Here is a 22,554-nt window from a genome sequence, read left to right as displayed (position 1 = left end):
CCGGCGAAATTTGTATGGCGGCCATCTTTTCTTCGCCATTTTGAATTTTTTTTCAGCTTTTTGGCAATTGGATGACGTCATGAATGACATTTGCTCGAGCACCCCCCACCTATCTTTAATACCTTAAGCGGGCCCTTCACCCGTCTCCGATATCCTCAATCATCAGCTCTCTCCATAATTTTGGCTTACTAAGTTTTTGTTTTCTATATAACACCATCAGTGAAAAAAAAATTTTCATACAAAATTTTACAGGAGTTTCTTAGTTGAAAATCTCGAAAATCTCCCCAAAAGTGGCAACACCGGTTGCATATCTCCATACTGCCAGCCGCGATACACAATCGATTCATACATACTGACTTTCCAAAATGTTGCCAACTGCCTCAAAAACGTGATCAAAATTTCGAAAAATTCAAAAAATTACAAAATGGCCGCCAACTCGTTTTGCAGAAATAAATTACATCGTTGTATAACTTTCCCATTAACTACAGGATATACCGCTCCCGATGACGTTTCAATCTCTCATCTCGCTCACACCCACGCGAAATGATCGTCCCTGAAAAAAGACAATGTCGAAAATCACTTTTGTTTCGATAAATTCCAGTGCTGCCAGTCCTCGGCGACGAAAATACCTAAATGTCATTTGTTTGAGCAAAACACGTAATCGCTCATACTCGAATTTTGCTAAAAGTGCGTATTTCGATTTTTTACAATTTCCCGAAAATCTTGAAATTTCCCCAAAAAATGGGGTATTTTTTTTCCTCCAATCTATACCTCGAGTTTATACGTACAATCGCTTCATAAAAGCTGAATCTCTCCGATGTTGCCATTTTTGAGATATTTAACTTTTAAAATTGCGTTTTTTCGTACCTCTAACATAATGGCCGCCACGACAGCCGCCATCTTGAATTTTTAAAAACCACTCCCATTTCGTCAAAATTCAGGATAATCGTAGACGAAACCAGAAAAAAATTATTAGTTTCAATTTCCCGTTTCGGATCTATGGCGTCGCGGTTCGAGGTCGAAAAATCAAAAATTTTAAAACGCTACGAATCGGCTGCCATTTTGTTTTTCCAATTTTTTCTACATTTTCTGTTAACCATTTACTACATTCTTTAATAGTTGCAAGTTTGAACGGAGTCCCTTAAAAAACAAAGGAGCTGCAAAAATCACTTCAGCCGCCATCTTGTTTTTCCGAAATGTCATAATTTTTCCCCAGTCGAATTCCCCACTCGAACACATTTCCCCTACATCATTATATCATTTTCCGTCTCTTTCTAGGAGAACAATTATGTCAATGAGTCAGTGAGTGAGTGAGTGGTAATCGAGCTATATATAGTATAATAACTAGTGTTTTGCTCGGTGCGCGAGCTGCTAAAGCAGCTCACGTGACGTGGTAAGGTAGACTTAATTATATAAAATAAATTTATTTATTAACCCCGATTAATTCACCCCGAAAAAACCCATAAAATGACAGGCATTTCTATTTTTTGTAGAAAATGTAAATCCACCATCTTGGATTTGAAATTGAATGTCATTATCAAAATCAGCACCCTGGAAAACCCTGAAAACGACATCATGTTTTTCTGAAATGTCATAATTTTCCCCTACTCATATTATTGCGCATCCGAACATATCTCCCATACATTAATGTATCGTTTTCTGTCTCTTTCTAGGAGAATGAGACATTCAATATTCGCCATACAAAATGTATGGGAAAATAAATTCCGCCATTTTGAATTTTTTTTCTATTCATCGATTAGACCTTTGGATCCTGATCCTCTTTTGCCACGAAACCGCACCTCCATCTTTTATACCCTCCGAGCTGGACGCCGGCGAAATTTGTATGGCGGCCATCTTTTCTTCGCCATTTTTTTTTTCAGCTTTTTGGCAATTGGATGACGTCATGAATGACATTTGGTCGAGCACCCCCCACCTATCTTCAATACCTTGAGCGGACCCTTCACCCGTCTCCGACATCCTCGATCATCAGCTATTTCCAAATTTTTCAATTTATTAAGATACATAATTCACCCCGAAAAACCCCATAAAATGACAGGCATTTCTATTTTTTGTAGAAAATGTAAGTCCGCCATCTTGGATTTGAAAATAAATGTCGTTATCAAAATCAGCACCCAGAAAAACCCTGAAAACGATATCCATATTATTTTTTGTAAATTAGGATAATAATTTAGTAGGGTGCGTGGGTGCGCGGACCACTAAAGTGGTCCGCGAGCATGCAGAGTTTGTTTAACCGAGTAGACCTTCGGATCCTGATCATCTTTTGCCAAGAAACTACTCTTCCATCTTTTATAGCCTCCGAGATAGACACCGACGAAATTTGTACGGCGGCCATCTTGTTTTTTCAAAATTTTCCACTTTTTCTATTAATCGTTTACTACATTCTTCAAAGATTGCGAGTTTCAGCGAAATCGGTTGGAAAACAATAGAGTTGCAAAAATCACGTCGGTCGCCATCTTGTTTTTCTGAAATGTCATAATTTCTCCCTACTCGCCTCCCCCACCCGAACACATCTCCCCTACATTATTGTATCGTTTTCCGGCTCTTTCTAGGAGAATGAGACATTCAATATTCGCCATACATTTTCTATGGGAAAAAAAAATCCGCCATTTTGATTTTTTTTTTCTAATTATCGAGTAGACCTTCAGATCCTGATCATCTTCTTCCCAGAAACCACACTTCCATCTTTTATACCCTCCGAGCTGGACACCGGCGAAATTTGTATGGCGGCCATCTTTTCTTCGCCATTTTGAAATTTTTTTCAGCTTTTTGGCAATTGGATGATGTCATGAATGACATTTGCTCGAGCATCCCCCACCTATCCTCAATACCTTAAGCGGGCCCTCCACCCGTCTCCGATATCCTCAATCATCAGCTCTCTCCATAATTTTGGCTTACTAAGTTTTTGTTTTCTATACGACACCATCAGTGAAAAAAAAAATTTTTCATACAAAATTTTACAGGAGTTTGCGTTTAGGTAGACTAGATATTATACTGTTTAGAAATTGAAAGACGTAGGTAGGTACGCAATCTCTAGTTTAAAATGACAGCTCTAAGTGTATTGCTATTCCTTTCATTATGCTTCTTGCCGAAAAGAATAGCGCTAGATTACCTATAAATATTCAGTTTAGATATTGTGTACAACAGAATTAAAATCAATAAGCACGACGATAGAGGGCGGAATCAAAATCAATAAAAAAGTGTGAAATATTATGACTGCCTCCTAAAAGTATGACCTCACCAGATGGCTTCTAAATTAGACATTGTGTTTCGCAATAAATAATACTAAAATGGTTATTATTGGTCGTTGTGTATATTTATTATCAGACTTGAATTGAATGATGCTCGTATGTTATTTACTAAGGTACTAGTAAACATTGGACCAACGCACTGGGCCAATGTATACCAATTATTGTGTGAACGAGCAAAATACGCCAAGTAGTGATGTAAAAGTTGGTCCAAGTGCACTGGTCCAGCATGTACAAGGGCCTACATTTCACACAGACAACAGTGAAGTACTGTTCAATATAGTTACCTTATTGTGTCCGCAAGACAGTCTTTCATCAGACGCCAGTGATGAATTACTTTTATGTCGATCAAAGTCCCAAGTAGACTGCCACATATCTAAAGAATCGGTTGATGATTTTTTCGTATCTATCGAGCTCTTTCTTGATAGAGAGTTGAGGGAACCGACGACGTAGTCTCTCTTCATATCTCTTATGCCAGTACTGTTGAGGGAATCTCGTCGGTTATAATTCACGATGTTGCTTCTTGATAAATTCGGGAATGATCCCATCGAATGCCTCTTTGAACTATATCTTTGTGTAGGGCTTGGGGTGTCTCTCCTTGGAGGCGTTTGGGAGGGACTGTGGCGCTCTCTGCGTAGAGTGCTGGGGAATGTCGAAGGGTGTTCGATGTCTCGCGAAGGCGATCCCGGTATAACGAGCGATCCCCTACGCCTGTTTACCACATTTATTATAAAAAACATTTGCTTTTACTTGTTAATCAAACATCGAATAGGCCAACAACCTTTCATATAAACCCTTGCAATATTTTCAAGTCGTTCGAAAATTGTTAAGTCATTCTAAAATACTAATATGTAGTGTACTTTCGCAAGAAGACTAATCATTTTTATAAAAACTTAATTTATTGACGAGAAAACTGATTTACTTGTGATTCTCTCAAAAAAAAGAGAAGACTATATGAATTTCATCAGATTATAATCTTTGTTTACTTAAGTATAACCACGGGAACAACATGTATTTTTATAGACTAGTTGCTCACGTTCATTCACTCAGACAGTTAGACTTTCCGTAGCCTTTCTATACAAAGATCCGTATCGAGGAATGTTTATAAAGCCCACAAATACTAACACTCCTTACTATGGTAAAGCGTTTAATGAGCAAAGGTTTTAAATGAAATGTGGATACGATCGGTATTAGGAAGCGTCATTACACAAATACCTTCCTACGTAACCTTCTAAACACCCCTGGTAAAAAAATCTGCTTCAAAAATAAGAGCTTTTGGGAAATAATGGTCATATATCAAAAAAACAGACCTGATAACAAGTCCGTTTGCTGGCGAAAAGGAATCTCTGAATCCAGAAGTTGACTCCCTAAGAGCGACAATAAAAGAGCTTCTGTGGAATTATAACAACGTAATTGATAAAAGCTGCACGTGTATTTAGCGCAACTCAATATTTTCTAGTATAGCAAGGGTCTATATTCTTACTGTCGGCCTATATCAAAAAACCAGACCTGATAATGAGTCCGTTGGTCGGCGATACAGACTCTCTGAATCCAGGGGTTGACTCCCTACTGTGGAGGTACAGCGACGATCTGTAAGGGGTGCTGCATCGACCGTGGACGTCGCAATGCGGGTCGTGCTCGATGGTCGAGCTGACTAATGGGGAATGGCGACCCTCGCCCTCTAAGGTCATAGTCCCGAACATCGAGTCCAGTTGCCTCATTGCTATCGCCTTCTTCACCGCCGCCATTGTCGAGACTCACTTACTTCTCACTTCGACAAGTTTCGAGTTTTTAATTCACAAAGTAAGAATCGATGTTCTAACCTTTACGTACGATTGTATCTCGTTAGCACAAAAGCGTGACAAGTATGTATGTCCTCGAAGTGCGCGACTCGACTGGACCGCGCGGACGGCATTGCGCACAAGCACTCGCCTATGAGTCACAAGGTATGCGTGCGCGCACTGAGACTAGGGCTGCCATCCGTCAGGGTTTCCCCGGATTTATCCTAGTTGGGAAGGCGTCCGGCAGCGTTCGGGCGTAGCTATGTATACTATCCGGGGGTTAATAAAAAAGAAGGGGGTTAATAAAGAAGAAAGAAGAAAATTGGCGCCGATCCTGATGTGTTTCTCTATTTTATTTATTTTTATTTTATTTGTTTCAGAACCGCCCACAGAACTACACACTTAAACTATAAATGTTATTTCTTAAGTTCTATAGGTCTCATGTAACTTTAACTTACTTACTTTAACTTCTTTTTATACTAAATTTAGAGTATCTGCTTCTTTTTTTTATTGATCTTATTTTATATTGATAAAAAAGGACGGAAAACGACTTACTAACTAAAGCCTCTGAATTTTAGTGCTACTCTACAAACATTATTTGTAAAAAAATGAGGTGTGACAGTTATAAATTAAATGTGGTTTGTTTGCCCTTATCTTATTACATTGATAAGAAAAAGATGAGAATATTCTAAAATTTGTTTACCATGAGAATAAATAAGTTGTGACTCAATAAAAAAAGAATAGAGAGATACGTCCAGATTTTTGGACTAAAATCAAGGAGGTTTCAAGTAGGTCCCTAGTCCTGGATTATAGATTTAACAGATGGTAACCCTGTCTGAGACCAACTATTTAACATGCCCTACAATTACACCGTAGATGTATGTAAATATGGTGACAAGGTGGTAAATAAATACGACTACGCTTGAAGAGTCACTTCACTATATTATTATAATAAGAAAAGTTTAAATAAACAATTTCCCGAATCTGTTGTCTTTTTCTAAACTAAGGGAGTATGTGCATCCTGCTCCTTTTAAAACTGCTAAAAAAGGACGGAACATGAATTTTACATTTAAAAACTCTAAATTTTAGTGCACTCTAAATTTTAGACAACAATTTCATGATAGACCGTACCTCTGAAGTCGCACGTCCAGTATTTGTGTATCTAGTGCATCACTGTCGTCTGACTGGTCTGAAATTCCTCGTCATTCGGCACAGAAGAGTTAGGATCTTTATCCTGTGATATTTGATTAATAGAGCTAAGAGAAGCTTTGTCAATATTTGAAGATTTGACATTATTTGTGGAATTTAAAGCTTGGCTGGTATCCTTACTAGTAGATGCAGATCTCAATGAGCTTATGTTTGAAAATCCCGGATTCGCCCCGGAAATTGACATAAGCAACTGTTTATCCCGGAAAATCCCACGGGGTTTTAAAAAACCTACGCGGACGAAGTCGCGGGCATCATCTAGTTTAATATATTTTCGGATCGGAAGTCAAATCTGTAGATTCTTGTTCACTTCGGCTACCCGTATAAATCCGGGCCGAGGCGCTAGTCAATAATCTATACCATTAGTTTATGAGCTTGTATGTAAGGGGAAGTCACCGCAACAAATTATATCTGATTGTGAAAATCATTTCAATGATAGGTAGCCACATTAATCGCGAATGTATTAGGCTACTATATCACACGGATGAAGTTGCGGGCAAAAGTTAGTAAAAAATACAACATTACAATCAACTTCACAAACTAAAAAGAAAAATAAAACCGACTTCAAAAACCAAAAACACTAAAAAGTAGAAAATAATTTTTGTTTAGCTACACATGTAATGTACCTAGGTATGAAGTCGAGCGAGCATATTAAAACAAAATTAGAAATCCAAGAGTGAAGCTCGCCCGACTTCATACCTAGGTACATTACATGTGTAGCTAAACAAAAATTATTTTCTACTTTTTAGTGTTTTTGGTTTTTGAAGTCGGTTTTATTTTTCTTTTGAAAATTTTTTATTTCACAATTTTTAGTGGCCCCACTGTACTATAATATGCTATGCCCAGTTAAAACCTTACTGTTTACTAAGCTATTACAGTGATCGCGAGCAATTTGCTCTTATCCATTGAGGAGTTCTGTTCTCCATCTCCGAAGATATTCATCAGATCTTCACCAAATTTATATGGGACCACCTGCACAGTATACCCTTTCAAACAAAAAAAAAATTTTCCAAATCGGTCGGGGTCTTTGAGTAATCAGGGAACATACATATAAAAAAAAAAAAAAAAGATCCCGACGAATTGAGAACCTCCTCCTTTTTTGGAAGTCGGTTAAAAATCGGACTTCTTCTTCGAATGCTACTAGCAAAGGTTGTCAGACTGAAATCTATCGAGCGTACTAGTTAACTTTGCTCATATTTTATTTGGAGTTAAAATGAGACAGATATAATTTGTCAGAGCCACAAAGTCTCGTTTTAACTGTGTTTTAAGTTTGAGCAAAGCCAAAGTACGCTCTATACATCTGGCTTTCAGACAGCGTCAAACGTTCCTCTTTTCTTATCCGAACCGCTAGGATATGGAACGCCCTTCCGGCATCAGTTTTCCCTTCCACCTATAATATGGGTACCTCCAAGTCAAGAGTGAATAGGCAACTTGTAGGCAAGCGCGCTCCATCTTAAGCTGCATCATCACTTCTTATCGTCAGGTCTTATTGCAGCCAAGCGCTAGTCTATATAATTAAAAAAAAATATTGCATAGCCAGAACTTTGCGTTTAACTCTTCTCTGCTCACGGCAACTTTTCCCCGCTAGCTATAATATTAGTACCTTCCATCTACCATCTTCTAGGCAGGCACGCTGCACCATAGGTTGAATCATCACCTACTATTTGGTGTGATTGCAATCAAGCGCAAGTAGGTAAAACTAACCTGCTTGGAGATCTTCTTTAAACGCTATGAGAGGTAGCTATAGAGAGACTCAAGGTAATGTGTTCCCAGCCTAACAGGGACGCATGTACTCGTAGGTGTTAGTTCAAGTTTAAGCGAAGGTCGCTCAGCGCTTATATTTTGCCGTCATTAAATGGCAGCGGGACATAAAATTATGTATTCATTAATAACAGAAACCCACACTCCATCACCAAGTCAAATATAGACATAATACGAGATACATCGATTTGTTTATTTCTTATAACATGTACCTACAAATTATGCATACTTACATATTTTATATCGTTGATTTTATCGGCCGGGTATTTTTTAAACTTATTAGAACTATCAACACTGTTAAAGCAACTTATTCCGAACCTTTCCTATAATTTCAATAATCCTTTTTATACAATCCTTCTATACAATTTCATGCTATATTTTTGACGATGTTGTATGGTCGTGTGGTACGTTTGAAAGAACCCTAACAAAATTACTTTAATCAGCTGATGCATGATTTGTTAAGGTTGTTTTAGCGACTTCATGGTTCTTTGTGATGTAACCACAAATTCACGGCTTTCGGATTTTTTCTTTACTTGTCCTGTAAGATCTACACACCTGCCAAATTTCATGATTCTAGATCAACGGAAAGTTTATAAGGAAATAAGTTTTCTTGACAGACAGACATAGAGACAGACAACAAAGTGATCCTATAAGGGTTCCCTTTTTCCTTTTGAGGTACGTAACCTTAAAAATAACCCAATTGTTGAAGTCGGTAATAAGCAAATAGGTACAGATGCGTGCGCAATTAATCAATATAGACAATCTAAGAGTTACTCGCAAGCCGCAACACAGCCCACGCATCGCAGGCGCAACAGCGTTGGAACTAAACGATTTAATTAACTAGTTTGACATTGAGCGGGTTTTTATCTTTACGTATCTCAAACTATTGCAATCAGGCGTTACAATTAGATAATGATTTTTTTCCACGTAAACAGTACGACATAGAAAGGATATCAGCAGTTAACACGTTAGGGTGACCAATCAACACTGAGCTATGCTGCGCTATGCTGTTCTGTGATGTGCTCATCACACCCCTTATAGTCCAGTCATTTGGTAGTTTTACCTGGAAAAATTTTCGGGAGTTTCGAAAATTGGTGATTTTATAGATTTCGACATGCTCTTTACGAATTTTTATTTTGCTCTTTTCAAAGATTCAACCGCGGGTTTCTTATGGGTTCTTCTCGGTTCAAGGGGTAATATAAAAGGCATTCCGAACCAGTGGTAAATGATTCAGAAGATTGTAAAAGTTTATATAATATAATGAATATAGAATCTCAATATTATTGGTCTTTGATAATAATAAAAGATGTAACGCCTTATAAAGTTTATGAGCAAAGCTGCAAGATGTAACGCGGTGATATTATTTTTCAACAGGCATTTTTATTCCTACGGCGCGTCGCGGTTGCATAGTCCTATGACTAATGCTAATAGTTAATTAGGTAATCCAATAAAGTCGGTGAAAATCCGATTATCTGAAAGCATTCCTGGCGAATAAAAAACCGCACCGAAGGATCCGCTCCGTACGATCGTAAACGAGAGTGATTTAGTAATAGTAGATTATGCAACATGGGGATAATGTAATGTCTTACGTCACGGACACCTGGATAAATCCCTCGTTCGGAACCCTCAGTGCACGAATCCGACTCGCACTTGGCCGGTTTTTTAATGATGTAACAACCATCGATGGTAACAACAAATTCACGGTTACTGGATTTTTCCCATTACTTGTGCTATAAGTGTAAAAAAAATTTGGAGACACCCACTTTTTTCGATGTTACATCCGTAAGGTCGATTTTTTCGTATACAAGTGTAAATTAAAAATTTATAACACCCCCGACGATCCAAAATATTTGAGTTTTCCAAAACATCATTTTCAAATAAATAATTATGTAGTTGTCCATCTTGACAGCTTGACATTTGTCTATTGACATACCTAATATTAAGAACCTAACGGTTATCTAACCTTCTTTTCTACAAGAAAACTAGAAAAGAGCTGATAACTCTTAAACGGCTGAACCAATTTTTTTAGATTATAGCTAAGAACACTCTCGATCAAGCCACCTTTCAAACAAAAAAAACTAAATCAAAATCGGTTCATTCGGTTAGGCGCTACGATGCCACAGACAGATACACAGATACACAGATACACAGATACACAGACACACAGATACACAGACACACAGATACACAGATACACGCGTCAAACTTATAACACCCCTCTTTTTGGGTCGGGGGTTAAAAATGTAGCCTATATCTCACCCGGACCATAATAACGAATCGATGAACACCTCATTCATCGCGGGTAGTAGTCGAGTTTCAGTATATGCGGCGTGCTATACCTAGTGTTCATAAATCTGATGGTATGATAAAACATCATTAACAACGAATTCCCTGAAGCGCGTTCAACGGAAACCGTTTGGAAAAGCGCGCGCGCCGACGTGAAACGTTCCAGCGTAGAACACGGTAAAAACTATACAGCGTGTATCAAAAACTTAGCGTTATTATTATTAGTGTTGTTATGGATATCCATATCCGTAACCGAAACTATCGGATATCCGAAATAAAAAAATATCCGTAACCGTAACTGAATCCGTAATAAAAGTTTTGGATAGTTTCGGATAGGGCGGAGTCTAACTAAATACTACACTCGTACGAATTAACTGTGCACTCCGCTGGAATGCGACACCTTCATCAGTTCACATTTTACAGTTCCTTAAAAAATTAATATCCGTAACCGAAACTATCGGATAATCCGAAATAATTTAATATCCATAACCGTAACCGAAACCGATATTATTTTTTACCAATATCCATATCCATATCCGGATCCGAAATTATATATCCATAACATCCCTAATTATTATGCTACCTTAACAAAATCCAATGCCAATAACCAATTGCCTTATCTTGTAGTTTTAGTGGTTTAGTATTTTTCAAACCCGCAATGTATAGCGTGCAAAATTCGAGACAGTGCCCCACCTACGACGCGGCCTTGACTCCGAGTGGCCTACTTCCGCAACATCCGTTGACCTCTAGCGTCAGTCAGATGTTTAATTGGCAATATATTGTGATTTTTTTTTAAATACAGTTTTTTTCCGCGTTTTTTGTGGTTTTTTATCAGTAATCTGTCTTTTTTTTGCTAGGGTTCTGGTTACACACTGTATAATATTGCTATCATAATCTGTTCATCTACAGAACACATTGATATCAAAGGATTTGAAGTACCTTTTCAAGTAGCTTAGCTTTGAGTTGCAAATTTTTCTAACCTAACCATTAGCTTAAGCTTGTTATATACTTACAATCTACACATTTGTGATTATACTAGTTTTTATAGTTTTATAATATTATGTTTTATAAAGTTAACACAGTGTCTACTAATACTGACTGTAGTTTTTGTGGCACTGCATGTAGCAGAAATAATATCATGCACTTTGTATAACTTTAATAAATAAAAAAAAGTTAAGGTTCACTGTACGTAAACGGGATAGGGATTTGATTTCCTCATATTAGGCACACTTAATTATACACTTTTACAATGTTATACATGATAAAATACATATATACAACAGTTTAAAGTTATGAATAGATACAACGTATGGCCATCTCTAAAAGAGCATTCTTCTCAAAAAGCATAAAAAAGAAGTCCGAAAGCCTACTTTAATTTAACATTTTTGACCAGGTTTTTCAGCGGAAGATAGACAAGATAAGAAAAGCGGAAGATAGACTCTGACAATCCGAAATATTTACTAATTCTTATATTTTAAACCATGTGTTATGCCTCTATCTAACCTTTTTATTTTAATTTAATTATACACAAATAATATAACTGGCTAACTATAGTATACATGCTGAAATTTAAATGGTTGTTACCCCGAAGTGAAATGATTTTGTCATGGTATTACAATCAATTTATAAATATAAAAATTACTAGTTTTTGCTCGGTGCGCGAGCTGCTAAAGCAGCTCACGTGACGTGGTAAGGTTAACTTTATTATATCAAACCAAATTGATTTATTAAGATACACAATTCACCCCGAAAAACCCCATAAAATGACAGGCATTTCTATTTTTTGTAGAAAATGTAAGTCCGCCATCTTGGATTTGAAAATAAATGTCATTATCAAAATCAGCACCCTGAAAAACCCTGAAAACGATATCCATATTATTTTTTGAAAATTAGGATAATAATTTAGTAGGGTGCGCGGGTGCGCGGACCACTAAAGTGGTCCACGAGCATGCAGAGTTTGTTTCACCGAGTAGACCTTCGGATCCTGATCATCTTTTGCCATGAAACCACTCTTCCATCTTTTATAGCCTCCGAGATAGACACCGACGAAATTTGTACGGCGGCCATCTTGTTTTTCCAAAAAATTCCACTTTTTCTATCAATCGTTTACTACTTTCTTCAAAGATTGTGAGTTTCAACGAAATCGGTTGGAAAACAAAAGAGTTGCAAAAATCACGTCGGTCGCCATCTTGTTTTTCTGAAATGTCATAATTTTTCCCTACTTGCTTCCACCAGCCAAACACATCTGTCCTACATTATCGTATCGTTTTCCGTCTCTTTCTAGGAGAATGAGACATTCAATATTCGCCATACATTTTCTATGGGGAAAAAAAATCCGCCATTTTGAATTTTTTTTCTATTCATCGAGTAGACCTTCGGACCCTGATCATCTCTTGCCAAGAAACCACACTTCCATCTTTTATACCCTCCGAGCTGGACACCGGCGAAATTTGTATGGCGGCCATCTTTTCTTCGCCATTTTGAATTTTTTTTCAGCTTTTTGGCAATTGGATGACGTCATGAATGACATTTGCTCGAGCACCCCCCACCTATCTTCAATACCTTAAGCGGGCCCTCCACCCGTCTCCGAAACCCTCAATCATCAGCTCTCTCCATAATTTTGGCTTACTAACTTTTTGTTTTCTATACGATACCATCAGTGAAAAAAAAATTTTTCATACAAAATTTTACAGGAGTTTCTTAGTTGAAAATCTCGTAAATCTCCCCAAAAGTGGCAACACTGTTTCTATATTTCGATATTGCCGGCTGAGTCACACAATCGATTCATACATATTGACTTTCCAAAATGTTGCCAACTGCCTCAAAAACGTGATCAAAATTTCGAAAAATTAAAAAAAATACAAAATGGCCGCCAACTCGTTTCACACAAAGATTTTACACGGTTTCATAATTTTCCTATTAACTACAGGATATACTGCTCGCGATGACGTTTCAATCTTTCCTCTCGCTCGCACCCACACGAAAGGGGATACCGTGAAAAAGACCGTGTCGAAAATCACTTTTACTTTGATAAATTCCAGTGTTGCCAGTCTCCGGTGACAAAAATACCCAAATGTCATTTGTACGAGCAAAACACATAATCACTCATACTCGGATTTTGCTAAAAGTGCGTATTTCTATTTTTTACAATTTCCCGAAAATCTTGAAATTTCCCTAAAAATGGGGTAATTTTTTCCCACCGATCTATACCTCGAATCAATACGTACAACCGCTTCATAGAAGCCGAATCGCTCCGATGTTGCCAACTTTGGGATATTTAACTTTTAAAATTGCGTTTTTTCGTACCTCTAACATAACGGCCGCCATGACAGCCGCCATCTTGAATTTTTAAAAACCACTCCCGTTCTGTCAAAATACAGGATAATCGTGGGCGAAACACGAAAAAATAATTATCCTCGATTACCCCGTCTCGGATCTGTGGCGCTGCGGTTAGGGGTCGAAAAATGAAAATTTTGAAAACGCTACGGCTCGGCCGCCATTTTGTTTTTTCAATTTTTTCTACTTTTTTTATTAATTTGTAACCAATTTCTTGAAAGTTTGCAAAATTCAACGAAATCGGTTGGAAAACAACGGAGCTGCAAAAATCACACCGGCCGCCATCTTGTTTTTCTGAAATGTCATAATTTTTCCCCAGAGGGTTCCCGAAACCGAACACAACTCCCTTACATCACTATATCATTTTCCGTCTCCTTCTAGGAGAACAATTATGTCAATGAGTGAGTGAGTCAGTGAGTGGTAATCGAGCTATATATAGTATAACTAGTGTTTTGCTCGGTGCGCGAGCTGCTAAAGCAGCTCGCGTGACGTGGTAATGTTTAGCTTTATTGTATTAAACCGAATCGAGTTATTAAGATGCAAAATTCACCGCGAAAACACCATAAAACGACACCCATATCGATTTTTTTCTTAAAAAAGGCATGTCCGCCATCTTGGATTTCAAAATAAATGTCTTTATCAAAATCAGCACCCTGGAAAACTCTGAAAACGACATCCATATCATTTTTTGTAAAAACGGGGTAGTTGAGGGTAATGAAGTAGGGTGCGTGGGTGCGCGGACCACTAAAGTGGTCCGCGAGCATGCAGAGTTTGTTCCACCGAGTAGACCTTCGGACCCTGATCATCTTTTGCCAAGAAACCACTCTTCCATCTTTTATAGCCTCCGAGATAGACACCGACGAAATTTGTACGGCGGCCATCTTGTTTTTCCAAAATTTTCCACTTTTTCTATTAATTATTTAATACATTCTTCAAAGATTGCGAGTTTCAACGAAATCGGTTGGAAAACAAAAGAGTTGCAAAAATCATATAGGCCGCCATCTTGTTTTTCTGAAATGTCATAATTTTTCCCTACTCATATTGCGCACCAAAACATATCTCCCCTACATTATCGTATCGTTATCCGTCTCTTTCTAGGAGAATGAGGCATTCAATATTCACCATACAAAATGTATGGAAAATTAAATTCCGCCATTTTGAATTTTTTTTCTATTCATCGAGTAAATCTTTGGATTCTGATCCTCTTTTGCCAAGAAACCGCACCTCCATCTTTTATACCCTCCGAGCTGGACGCCGGCGAAATTTGTATGGCGGCCATCTTTTTTTCGCTATTTTGAATTTTTTTTCAGCTTTTTGGCAATTGGATGACGTCATGAATGACATTTGCTCGAGCACCCTCCACCTATCTTCAATACCTTAAGCGGGCCCTTCACCCGTCTCCGAAATCCTCAATCATCAGCTGTCTCCATAATTTTGGCTTACTAAGTTTTTGTTTTCTATACAACACCATCAGTGAAAAAAAAATTTTTCATACAAAATTTTACAGGAGTTTCTTAGTTGAAAATCTCGAAAATCTCCCCAAAAGTGGCAACACTGGTTGCATATCTCCATACTGCCAGCCGAGATACACAATCGATTCATACATATTGACTTTCCAAAATGTTGCCAACTGCCTCAAAAACGTGATCAAAATTTCGAAAAATTAAAAAAAATACAAAATGGCCGCCAACTCGTTTCACAGAAAGATTTTACACGGTTTCATAATTTTCCTATTAACTGCAGGATATACCGCTCCCGATGACGTTTCAATCTCTCATCTCGCTCGCACCCAGGCGAACCGATCGCCCCTAAAAAAGACCATGTCGAAAATCACTTTTTCTTTGATAAATTCCAGTGTTGCCAGTCTCCGGCGACAAAAATACCCAAATGTCATTTGTACGAGCAAAACACGTAATCACTCATACTCGGATTTTGCTAAAAGTGCGTATTTCGATTTTTTACAATTTCCCGAAAATCTTGAAATTTCCCTAAAAATGGGGTAATTTTTTCCCACCGATCTATACCTCGAGTCTATACGTACAACCGCTTCATAGAAGCCGAATCGCTCCGATGTTGCCAACTTTGAGATATTTAACTTTTAAAATTGCGTTTTTTCGTACCTCTAACAAAACGGCCGCCACGACAGCCGCCATCTTGAATTTTTTAAAACCACTCCCGTTCTGTCAAAATACAGGATAATCGTGGGCGAAACACGAAAAAATAGTTATCCTCGACTACCCCGTCTTGGATCTGTGGCGCCGCGGTTCGGGGTCGAAAAATGAAAATTTTGAAAACGCTACGGCTCGGCCGCCATCTTGTTTTTCCAATTTTTTCTGCATTTTCTGTTAACCATTTACTACATTCTTTAATAGTTGCAAGTTTGAACGGAGTCCCTTAAAAAACAAAGGAGCTGCAAAAATCACCTCGGCCGCCATCTTGTTTTTCCGAAATGTCATAATTTTTCCCCAGAGGGTTCCCGAATCCAAACACATCTCCCCTACATCATTATATCATTTTCCTTCTCTTTCTAGGAGAACAATTATGTCAATGAGTGAGTCAGTGAGTGAGTGGTAATCGAGCTATATATAGTATAATATAATAATAGTGCTAAGTTTTCGCTAGCGATCTAATCACACCATGTATACTACAATTGCATCTTTATAATATCATATTACATAGTAATTAAATAATTTAAATTTAAATTATTAAGTAGATATACCTACATATAGGATAAATTACTGGATGTGTCATCAGGACGTGGATATAATGACGAGCCGGCTGTACGACGAGATGCGTCGCTACTTCTACACTACACCGAGCAGTTACCTCGACTTACTAAAGCTCTACCTAACTTTGCTCGACAAGAAACAGCAGGAGATATTGCGCGGTCGCGACAGGATTTCTTGTGGCTTGCAGGTTTTACCTTTATTTTTATCCGACTACGGCAAAGCCTGGAAAGGTTATGATTTTAGCAGTCTATGTATGTATGTATGTAGGTTTGTATTCATGTGTGTTCCAAACTGCTGAGCGTAGCGTCTAAACTACTGAGCCGATTTTGATGAATGAGAGGTCAATCGATTGGTTATTACGGTCCGAATGACGTAGACTACATTTTATACGAAAAAATCAACCTCACGATTGTTACATGCAAAAATTTGGACTCTCCAATTTTTTTGCTATTGTATCGAGTGGGATATCAAATGAAAGAGGAAAAATTTCTGAGTTCATAAATATAAATATGATACAGTGTTAGAATACACTGAGCGACAGAAAAATAATTTAACACTATATCTATCGCTATTTATCGGCAGTTCACGTGTAGAAGTCGGATTTTAGTGCTGTTTGACCTTATTTTAAGTGTTTAACTTTATCTTGTTATCTAGTGACAAATAATCTGCGTGGATTTAGGTTTATAAATCCCATGGGAACTCTTTAATTTTCCGAAACCAAAATTATATTCGACTCAATTACTTACCTAAGCAGCGTTATAATTTTTCTATAGAAGTTTTACAAGTTCGCTAAATATTTCTTGTTTTAGAAACTGTATGAAACGTACCAAGTTGTGGGTGTTATGGAACAGCAAGTGCGTGATATGGAACCGATTCTCGCCAAAAAGGCAGCAGAGGTAATTGTGATTGAACCTAGATTTGACGATGCTTATCCCAAGATAACTTACGATACAGATGATGTAGGTAGGCATATTATTTTAAATTTTAGGGTAAAGCTCTCGTGGCCCGACTCAAAGTAGAACAAGCGGCAGCAGATGAAGTAAAGAAGGCCGTTTTGAAAGATGAAGCCGAAGCCAAGGTAACATAATTTATTATTATAGGTTTAGTACATAACAGACAGTAGGACCAGTCTTAAACCAGTAATAGATTCATTTGATGATTTTTTAATAAAATACTTTAGATAAAAGCGGAAGAAGTAAAACAAATAGCAGACGAAGCTAAAGCGGATCTAGCAATGGCCATGCCAGCAATGGATGCAGCTCGAAATGCGCTTAAAGCACTGAACAAGGCTGATATCAATGAGCTTAAAGCTTTTCAGAAGCCGCCGCCCCTTGTACGCTTTGTCATGGAACCCGTTTGTATACTGCTTGGTGCTAAGTAAGTACATGTGTAAATTAAAAATTTATAACACCCCCGACAAGTGAAGGTTACAGTAACTAGAAAAGAGCTGATAACTTTCAAACGGCTGAACCGATTTTCTTGGATTATAGCTAAGAACACTCTCGATCAAGCCACCTTTCAAACAAAAAACTAAATTAAAATCGGTTCATTCGCTTAGGCGCTACGATGCCACAGACAGATACACAGAGACACAGATACACAGATACACGTCAAACTTATAACACCTCTCTTTTTGGGTCAGGGGTTAAAAACCAGAGTTTTTTTATTCACTGTAGGCAAGCGGTTGACCACAATCACACTTGATAAAAAGTGATAATGTGGCCTAAGATGAGACCCGTTTACCTAGAGTTAAAGAGTTAAGACACACCCAGGGAAGAACAAAGCAAAAATTCGCAATTGAAACGCCATTTTTGGATAACAATTTTGTCAAATTGCACAAAATGCCGCTTTTGTCTATAGTAGGTACATATTATGCGTCACGAAATTGTAAGGATTAAAGACATTTTCATTTTTTAAGCTTTTCCTGTACACTGTCATATATCTCAATATATTATTAAATAAGTATGATGTATGGAAATAACAATAAAAATTTTAAGAAGCATTCTGCAATGTTTCTTTGAACTCACGGATTAGATTACTACTTAGGTATTAAGGGCTTATTTTATCAATCGCTGAAATAATCTTTAACATTTTATTTTGACAATAAATCTTTCAAAACGTCACAAGATTAATTAAATAAATAAATAAAGCCTTTGTTTCCAATCACAAAACTAATTAGCGATTGATAAATCAGCCCTTAAGCCTATTCTTTCACTCACTCTTTCAGGCCTGATTGGGATTCAACAAAAAAGTTATTGGCTGACGTGAACTTTATCCGCAACTTGGAAGAATACGACAAAGATCATATTCCAGATGCTACGCTCAAAAAAATAAAAGTTTATCTAACTCATAAGGATTTTAACCCTGACACAGTTGCCAAAGTTTCTAAGGTAATCAATCTTCTTTCTAAGGTCTACTTTATATGGTAACGATAAAAGGCTGTTTTGTAGCTGTATATGTAAGCTAGAGCTGATTTTGCGATATAGACCTCATACTTACTGATATATGCCTGTATAAGAGCAGTAGGTAGGCTTACCGGATCTGCCTTTTGAATTATGGGGTAGTCCAAAATAAAGGAAGGTTATGATTAATAAACATGACATGCTTCTATCTAGGGTTGATGGTTCAATAATCTTTTGGCAGGTGTGCCGATCTATGGTCTTATGGGTGCAAGCTATTGACATGTATTCAAAAGTGTTTAAAGTAGTGGAGCCGAAAATTATCGCGTGAGTGTACCTTTAAACGTTAGAATTAAATTATGTCTTAGGGTTCCGTATCTCTGGAGAAAAAAGGGACCCTTATAGGATCACTTCGTTGTCAATCTGTCTGTCAAGATCCGTCAAGGGAACCAAAACCTATAGGGTACTTCCCGTTGACCTAGAATCATGAAGGGCAGGTAGCAATGTCTTAACAGCACAAATAAAGGGAAAAATTCGAAAACCGTGAATTTTAGGTTTCTATTGTTGTTTGTGGTACTGCTGTATCACAGTTATAGAGTAAAATTCCGTGTAATTTTTTTTCTAATTAGTGGTTAGTCTTTTTAGTTTAAATACAAGTTATTTAATTTTACTGTAGCGTAGACTATAAAGTGCGGGGCATGTGTTGTACTTAAAATAAACATCTATTTATTTTATATCATCTATTCATTTAGACATAAAGAAGCGGCTGCTGTGTTAAAAAGCGTGATGGCGGTGCTTCGTGCAAAACAAAAGGAGGTTGAAAATATAGAAGCCCAGTTAGCGAAAATGATGGATGAACTCAGGGTATCCGAACTCATAAATTAAGTTCATAAACTTTTTGCTTGTAAATTGCTTGTTTAGCAAAGTCCACAGTACTAGGCCGTGGATGCCTGGTACTCTTTCACTACCCGTTTCGTATTCCGTTATACTAGCAGCACATAATAATATACGGCCGCAATTACACCTGTAAGTTTTACTCACGTAAGCAGCAGATTTCTTTTGAAGTTGGCTTTTTAAAATTTATGTGTTACATCTTCAGAGGCAGTGAAATCACTTTCAAGTTACATCAGGCAGTAGCCTGCTTGTTAGTTGGCAATTTTTAATTAAAATACCAAAAAATCTAATATTTTACGCTAATTTCGTGGTTTGCCGACATATTGAATTGTTGATAAAGGGTACATATCGCCTACTATGTATGCAGCTGAGTGGAAATATTAACACACCAAAATCATCAAATTAATCGTGGTATGTACCCGTTATCTACAATTTATTAAATCTCCTAAGGTTTCAGAGTACATATCCTTGTATTATAACATAATTTTTAATTAACCCCCGACCCAAAAAGAGGGGTGTTATAAGTTTGACGTGTGTATCTGTGTATCTGTGTATCTGTCTGTGGCACCGTAACGCCTAAACTAATGAACCGATTTTAATTTAGTTTTTTTTTGTTTGAAAGGTGGCTTGATCGAGAGTGTTCTTAGCTATAATCCAAAAAAAAATCGGTTCAGCCGTTTGAAAGTTATCAGCTCTTTTCTAGTTACTGTAACCTTCACTTGTCGGGGGTGTTATAAATTTTTAATTTACACATGTATATAATGCGCTTACAGTTAGTGGAAGAAGAGCGTATCAAATTGCAAGCGGATGTGGACTTGGCAGCGGCCCGATTGATGCGAGCCGGTAAGCTCACTCAGGCTCTAGCTGATGAGAAAACGCGCTGGGAGGAAAGTGTCAAGGTATTCGAAATATTGGAATATTAACTAATGCACTGCAACACAGTCACTAAGTGATAGAGCAAAAGTAGGTATATTTTCATTTTATTTTCAACGATTGGTATTTTCAGGTGGCAACATACAAGCTAAAATGTACCACTGGGGATATTATAATTGCATCAGGCTGCATTGCATACTTTGGTGCGTTCCCTTCGAACTACCGCCGTGAGCTCGAGCATAAGTGGGTTCAACAATGCCGAGAGCTTGAAATTCCTTCCTCCGATACCTTTGAGTTAGTAAATTATGTATTTCAATCTTGTTCGCGCAACTTCCCCCTCATAGCTTTAGGCATTTCAAGATTGCCTTGGAAGGGAACCCTGATTTTCCAAATGGAACTTCTGATTTTCTAAAGAGACTAAATGCACCCTAAATTTTTTGAGATGCCAGTGCCAAATTTCGTCACGATACAGCTGCAAAAAATACAAAACAGACACACTTTTGCGTTTCTATTAATTACTTAATGTTTGTTTGTACAAAAAGCGATAGAAGTTTCAAGAATTTTTTGATAGATTTCTTACTCGCCTATCTTTGTCAATTTACTGATTTATGGTAATATGAAATGAGGCATCTAATTTTTTTTTGATGCTCTTTATTAGCCATCTTTTAAATCCGCCTGCCTTGGTTTTCGACTTGTTCATAGTTATGGTTAGACCTTTTTCTCTGCTCTTCTCGGCCAGCTGTTGGAGCATAATTTGGATGTTTGAACTGTTGTTAGATATCAAAACGAGATCATCTGTGAATCTTAATTAGTTTATTTTCACACTGTTTATATTTATCCCGAAATCATTCAAATCGAGATTTCTAGGTTCTAGATTTCTTCTAGAGCTGCCGAGAAGAGTTTTGAGAATAGCAGGTCTCCCTGTCACACTCCTCCACACCTAATCATATTTCAGTTTGATAACGATAATGGCGGATTCATATACTGTGCGCACTTGGAACGCGCAGGGCCTACCTAGAGATGCTGTTTCGACTGAAAATGGAATTCTCGTGACACGTGCAGGAAGATGGCCGCTGACGATCGATCCTCAAGAGCAAGTATGTCTTATGTGCTCTGCCGTGTAGTTCCGACTCGAGTAAAATTCCTCATATGCCTAGTAACTTTTAAAGTTTCCTACCAGCTCTCAAGAAGATATATAAGTAGGTAAAGTAAGAATAAACATACTTTATTTTCTATGTTCAGGCAAACAGATGGGTCAAAAATATGGAGCGGGAGCAAGGTCTACAGATCACTAAACTTAGCGATCCGGGGTACCTTCGAATGTTAGAGAATTGTATACGTCTTGGTTGGCCAATGCTGATTGAGGACTTAGGAGAGGCATTGGATGCGACACTTTCGCCGGTGCTTCTCAAGCAGACCTTTCTTCAGGTAGATACTATAATTTCAAAATCTAGGTCTGATTTTATGCTCCTAATGTATAAATGGTTTTGGAAGACCTACTATGCCCGGCAGACTATACTTTATCCACGGAAAGAAGTTAATATAACACTCTCTCTCTAGGACACACTAGACAAAATGATGTTTAATTATTTTGGTATTTTAAGGCTGGTCGGTTGCTTATCCATCTTGGCGATAGCGATATCGAGTACGATACGAACTTCCGTCTTTACCTTACCACAAAGTTGGCCAACCCTCACTACTTACCCGAGATCTGCATTCAAGTCACACTTGTGAATTTCACGGTCACTCTATCCGGCCTTGAGGATCAGTTACTAGCGTAAGTTGAAAAGTTGACTTCTTAGCCCCATGGCCCATGCACCATACTGCTCGATATAAGTTATTCCACTACAAAAGGCCAACAGATCACAAACATGTTTTCAAAAACATCCGAAATTAAATTCAAAAACTTAGTTTCGTTTGTGTTTGGTGTATCAAAATGGATAACGCCCACTGAGTTTTTGTCTTTGTATGGGATCACGTAACAGATATAGCCCTATACTATCTTTTCTCCGTATAGAAAGTA

At 37.7% G+C, this 22,554-nt stretch overlaps 2 protein-coding genes across 2 annotated transcripts in view; one reads left to right on the top strand and one right to left on the bottom strand.

Annotated features, from left to right (window-relative positions):
- Positions 1 to 22,554, top strand: part of LOC123880242 (dynein axonemal heavy chain 6) — an 84,583-nt gene that overhangs the window by 38,899 nt on the left and 23,130 nt on the right. The window contains exons 43-54 of the mRNA XM_045928239.1: positions 16,391 to 16,552; positions 17,175 to 17,261; positions 17,354 to 17,443; positions 17,546 to 17,742; positions 18,593 to 18,755; positions 19,009 to 19,091; positions 19,517 to 19,628; positions 20,432 to 20,557; positions 20,665 to 20,825; positions 21,487 to 21,628; positions 21,774 to 21,959; positions 22,136 to 22,308. Of these exons, the coding sequence (XP_045784195.1) occupies positions 16,391 to 16,552; positions 17,175 to 17,261; positions 17,354 to 17,443; positions 17,546 to 17,742; positions 18,593 to 18,755; positions 19,009 to 19,091; positions 19,517 to 19,628; positions 20,432 to 20,557; positions 20,665 to 20,825; positions 21,487 to 21,628; positions 21,774 to 21,959; positions 22,136 to 22,308 (1,682 nt within the window). The remainder of the gene's footprint in view (positions 1 to 16,390; positions 16,553 to 17,174; positions 17,262 to 17,353; positions 17,444 to 17,545; positions 17,743 to 18,592; positions 18,756 to 19,008; positions 19,092 to 19,516; positions 19,629 to 20,431; positions 20,558 to 20,664; positions 20,826 to 21,486; positions 21,629 to 21,773; positions 21,960 to 22,135; positions 22,309 to 22,554) is intronic.
- On the bottom strand, positions 3,364 to 5,187 carry LOC123880276. Its single transcript, XM_045928322.1, has 2 exons — positions 4,776 to 5,187; positions 3,364 to 3,977 (listed from the first exon to the last, which is right to left on the bottom strand). The coding sequence occupies exons 1-2, from the start codon at positions 5,012 to 5,014 to the stop codon at positions 3,515 to 3,517; spliced, it is 702 nt and encodes a 233-aa protein (XP_045784278.1). The 5' UTR covers positions 5,015 to 5,187; the 3' UTR covers positions 3,364 to 3,514.

This window comes from Maniola jurtina, chromosome Z, assembly GCF_905333055.1.
Source record: "Maniola jurtina chromosome Z, ilManJurt1.1, whole genome shotgun sequence".
NCBI lineage: Eukaryota > Metazoa > Arthropoda > Insecta > Lepidoptera > Nymphalidae > Maniola > Maniola jurtina.
The sequence above is the reverse complement of the archived record's forward strand: the minus strand, read 5'-3'. Positions and strand labels throughout refer to the sequence as shown.

What these genes read in the sequence shown, in the direction of transcription:
- LOC123880276 (XM_045928322.1), bottom strand. Translation starts at nt 5,014, where the DNA reads ATGGCGGCGGTGAAGAAGGCGATAGCAATGAGGCAACTGGACTCGATG. An exon ending in ACCAACGGACTCATTATCAG is followed by an intron (nt 3,978 to 4,775) that starts GTCTGGTTTTTT and finishes TGTGGTAAACAG; the next exon opens with GCGTAGGGGATCGCTCGTTA.